The 4,290-nt window shown below is 30.0% G+C and overlaps 1 protein-coding gene across 1 annotated transcript; it reads right to left on the reverse strand.

Annotated features, from left to right (window-relative positions):
- Window positions 1-810: 810 nt before the first annotated feature.
- LOC113867374 (40S ribosomal protein S3-3-like) lies at window positions 811-3,186 on the reverse strand. The gene is made up of 6 exons (XM_027502657.1): window positions 3,046-3,186; window positions 2,807-2,954; window positions 2,558-2,729; window positions 1,466-1,520; window positions 1,246-1,377; window positions 811-1,125 (listed from the first exon to the last, which is right to left on the reverse strand). Exons 1-6 carry the CDS (start codon window positions 3,073-3,075, stop codon window positions 955-957), a joined length of 708 nt encoding a protein of 235 aa, XP_027358458.1. The 5' UTR covers window positions 3,076-3,186; the 3' UTR covers window positions 811-954.
- Window positions 3,187-4,290: the final 1,104 nt, after the last annotated feature.

Genomic DNA, 4,290 nt, shown 5'->3' on the forward strand with positions numbered 1-4,290 from the left:
ATATTTGTCACATCTTTTAAAAAAATAAGAATTGAATAATATATTTTTACAATTAAAAACTAATTCAACTCCGGTATGATTTATTTTAAATGTTCATTTAGAAACAAAATAAACTCCTAACCACCCTAGACAGCCCTCACTTTTCTTCTCTTTCTAACTAAAACATCAGGATTGAACCGTTTTTTTGAATCTCAAATAGTAAGTCTAGACATCTTGTATTTAATAAATGCTCGCTATTGTATTTAATCAGAGTCTTAAAATGTAACATTACATTTATTTAATTATTTCTAGGACTCAAAAGGTGCAAACATATGAATTGAAGTTATTATCCACATAAATATTGAGACAAATAGGTAAAAAATTTAAAATACAAATACAAATGTTTTTAACCAATTGTCGCTCCTCATAGTGCTATCGTTGATAACATTTTTGAATTTTACATGTTTTTAACCTCAAGACAAATGGCCAGCATTTTGAAGTGTCTGAAATTATTCACTAATTACAAATTCAATTTGTAACTCTTTCACGTGTATAAAATAAAGGTATGATGGTAAAATACTCCCAACAGAGAACATCCGGAAGAGTCCCAAGTACAAAACCGATAACTAAAAATAACGTTATTTCTCTTTTAACAAACAAGTACTTAAATTGTGCTCTTTAAAATTCACCTGCACTTCAAAAACTCTTCAACATAGTGTTAGAAAAAGGAAAAATACGACACACCCAAACCAATGACATGATCTATAAACACAAAATTCAAACTGCTTAACACATGGAGATTTAAATTTGACAAAGAAAAGATCAATTGATGCTTAAATACCTGCTATTAAGTATAAGAATTTCTTAAAACTGTTCAAGAATCTACCAAAATTTGGAGCTAGTTTTTCCCCAAAAACATTGCATACTAGGAACTCAAGTACAATGAATTACTACTCTCGCTCAATCGAAACATTTTCAAGCAACCGGAACCTCAATATCATTTGCTAAAACAGCAGCAGGCCGGATGTATTCCTCTTCCTCTTTTGGTGCATGGATTGTGACAATATCAGGGAGGGGGGTCTTAGGACCCTGTTTCCCTTTAGGATCCCAATCAAGCATGATCTTCACCTTGATACCAAGAACGCCCTATAAGACAGGGAGGAAAAACTTATTAGTGCCATCACTCCATAATAAAACAATGAATCACAAAAACATACCACCAAAAGAAATTCTATCAAATATCTATGAAGAATAACGTAAACAAACCTGTCTGAGAAGCACATGTCTCACAGCAGAGTCAATATAATCCTTGACTGGCTGTCCAGAAGAAATCATGTATCCATCCTTGAATTTCATGGATTTGGCTCTCTGAGCTCTCAGTTTTCCACTAACAATGACCTGCTCATTCAAACATCAATTAGAACCTAATCATTAAATAAAGCAATATACCATAACAGAAGGTCAAAGCTTCTTTTAAATAACAAACCTCGCATCCCTTAGCACCACTTTCCATAACAAATCTTAAAACACCATAACAGGCCCTGAAACAAATAGATTAAGATGCAGACTTTGTAATGTTACCACAGAGATGCAGAAGAATTGTATTCATACTCATGAAAATAAAAAGGACAATTTTAAAAGCTCATTATAACACATTGGTAATGCAAAACATGGAACATATGTTACAGAAACTTGGGTCTAAATTGAGGGTCCACCACACATAACCTCAAGATACACTTCGAGTAAAAAAAGCAAGAGCAGATTAGTTATACATACATGAGTACAGTCAAAACTAAAAGAAAACCTCAGTATATTACAAAAAACCAACAACAAAAAATATAGTAAGAAACAAAGGAATAGAATTTCAGCTTTACAGCACACAATAAGCAGAAAACAGAGGTTAGAAAGCAAGCAGCTATCATGTTGTGAGGGTTACATGACATTTCCTCTTTGGTTAGAGAGATTGTATTCAACACTGGGGGGAGGGGACAGGTAAAGTGGCAGAGCTGAGACTAGATCCAGGGATGAAGTAGTCCCAGAGGACCTCAATGCTCAGGTGAACTGAGACTCCACAAAGCATCTAAGGCTTGATATATCATAGTATCATATTATGAAGATTAGCAGTTAAATAAGTTGTCAAAACACAAACAGGCAACTTTCTACTAGTGCGTTCAGTGAAAGGCACCATTTGACAAAACAAATCTGAGAGAGAAAAAAAATCAAATAGAAGACAATGGGGATACAGACTAGCATTTGTGGAAAAATGTTTCAGAAGAAAAACAGGGAAATCTTAGGCAAGGAGAAACATTAAGAAAAATATAAACAAACAAAAAGACACAACTTCCACATGAAAAGCAAGTAAAATTCAGTCCTAGATATAGCTGGCACAAACTAGTAACAACAACACAATGGCAATAGATTAGGAAACATAATCCCATTGTTGCTTTTAAAGTATGATGTTATATTTCCTAGTAGAAATTCCTAATTAACGATATCCTAACCAATCGAAGGCGCATTTATATCAATATAAAATCTAAAATTAATATATACATAAGAATGACTAAACAAATTAACGTACCTACGAACAGCAAGGCCACCAAGGAGCTTATAGCGAAGAGACTCAGCCTGAGCAATGGCACAGAGACCTCTGTTATTAACCTTTTCAGCATAAAGCTCCACACTGTTCTCAGGGAACTTGAACCTCTTCTGAACCACTGAGGTAAGTTCCCTAATTCTCCTCCCCTTCTCACCTACACAACAAAGTAGACCATTCAATATTCAATATTCGATTCCACCGAAGCAATGGAAGGTTCTAGAACATACGCACCAAGAACAGCTTGGGTTCTTGTGGCTCTGATGATGATTTCCGTGCGCATCGGCGTAACCCTAACCTCCACACCAGAGTAACCGTCTTCTGCCAATTCTCGCGTCAAAACCTCGTTCAATTCAGCGAAGAAAACTCCATCGGCTACGAACTGCACAAAAACTTAACAACATTAAATTGAGACAGAAAACGAAAAACGCAAAGAGAAAATGCAACTGTTTATGGTTCCAAGTAGCACTCACCTTTCTCTTCTTGCTCATCTGTGTCGCCATTGTTGTGAATCGGATGCAAGATAGCGAACAGGATCTGATGTGAACACAGACAGTGAGAGTTTGTGACTGCAAACCCTAATTTGGGAGTCAGTTAATGGTTTGGGCGCATATAAGTAGGGAATTTTAAAACACCAGGTTTTATATTAATTGGGGGATGGCAACGGGTAATATATATAAATTGTGTTACTTTTTGTAAATTTTGATTTATGTTTAAATTTTTGTGAAGTTATACAAAATTAATATAAAAATATATTTAATAATAAAATAAATTAAAAATTATTTTGATTTATATTTTTTAAATAAAATTATTTATTATTTTATATTATTTAATTTGATTAATATAATTTAATTATTATATAATTAATATGAGATTAATTTTCTTAAAAAAATTATTTATATATAATACATATATAAAATGATTTTTTTACAAATATTTTTGTTAATAAAATTATATTAATATTTAAATTTTAAAGTAAATAATACATAATAAATATATTATAAATATATTATAAATTTTATAATCATTTACTATTATTGTAAATTTATTTTTTATTAATAATATTTAAATTTTATTTTTATATTTTAATTTAAAATAATATTTTTTTATGTAATATATATATTAAAAGCACAATTATAATTAATTAAATTTAAATAATATTATTCTTACTATTTATTTACATTCAAAGAAGTTTTTAAAAAGATATAAAATATAAAAAAAATATTGTTAATTCTTATTTATTAATTTTTCTTCGACTAAAAAAGTATAATTTTTTTGTTATAAAATTTTATTATGACTATTTATTTCTTATTCAAATTCTTTTTTTAAAAATTTATATTTTTAACAAAATACTTTTGTGTAATACATGAGTTAAAATACTAGTATTAATATATATATATATATATATATATATATATAATATTATATTATATTATATTATTTTAATTAAGTCTGTTATTTTTCTTATTATTTCAGATTTAAAAATTTTAAAAAAATGTGTTATGTATAAACTTCTCGTTGTCGTTTAGTACTTAAATTTTTCTGTTCTAACCTTATTCTCATTGTCAATGTCTACCTCATTCTAACATATTATAGTAACCATGAATCATTATTCATTAGAGTTGGTTATCAATGTCAGCACAAGAGGTCACGAGTAATCCGACACAAAGACTATCTATTGTGAAAATATATCTCGTAGTTGCTCTGTTGTTATCGTT

The sequence above is a fragment of the Abrus precatorius genome, unplaced genomic scaffold, assembly GCF_003935025.1.
Source record: "Abrus precatorius isolate BTA unplaced genomic scaffold, Abrus_2018 Scaffold5, whole genome shotgun sequence".
In the NCBI taxonomy this organism is placed as follows: domain Eukaryota; kingdom Viridiplantae; phylum Streptophyta; class Magnoliopsida; order Fabales; family Fabaceae; genus Abrus; species Abrus precatorius.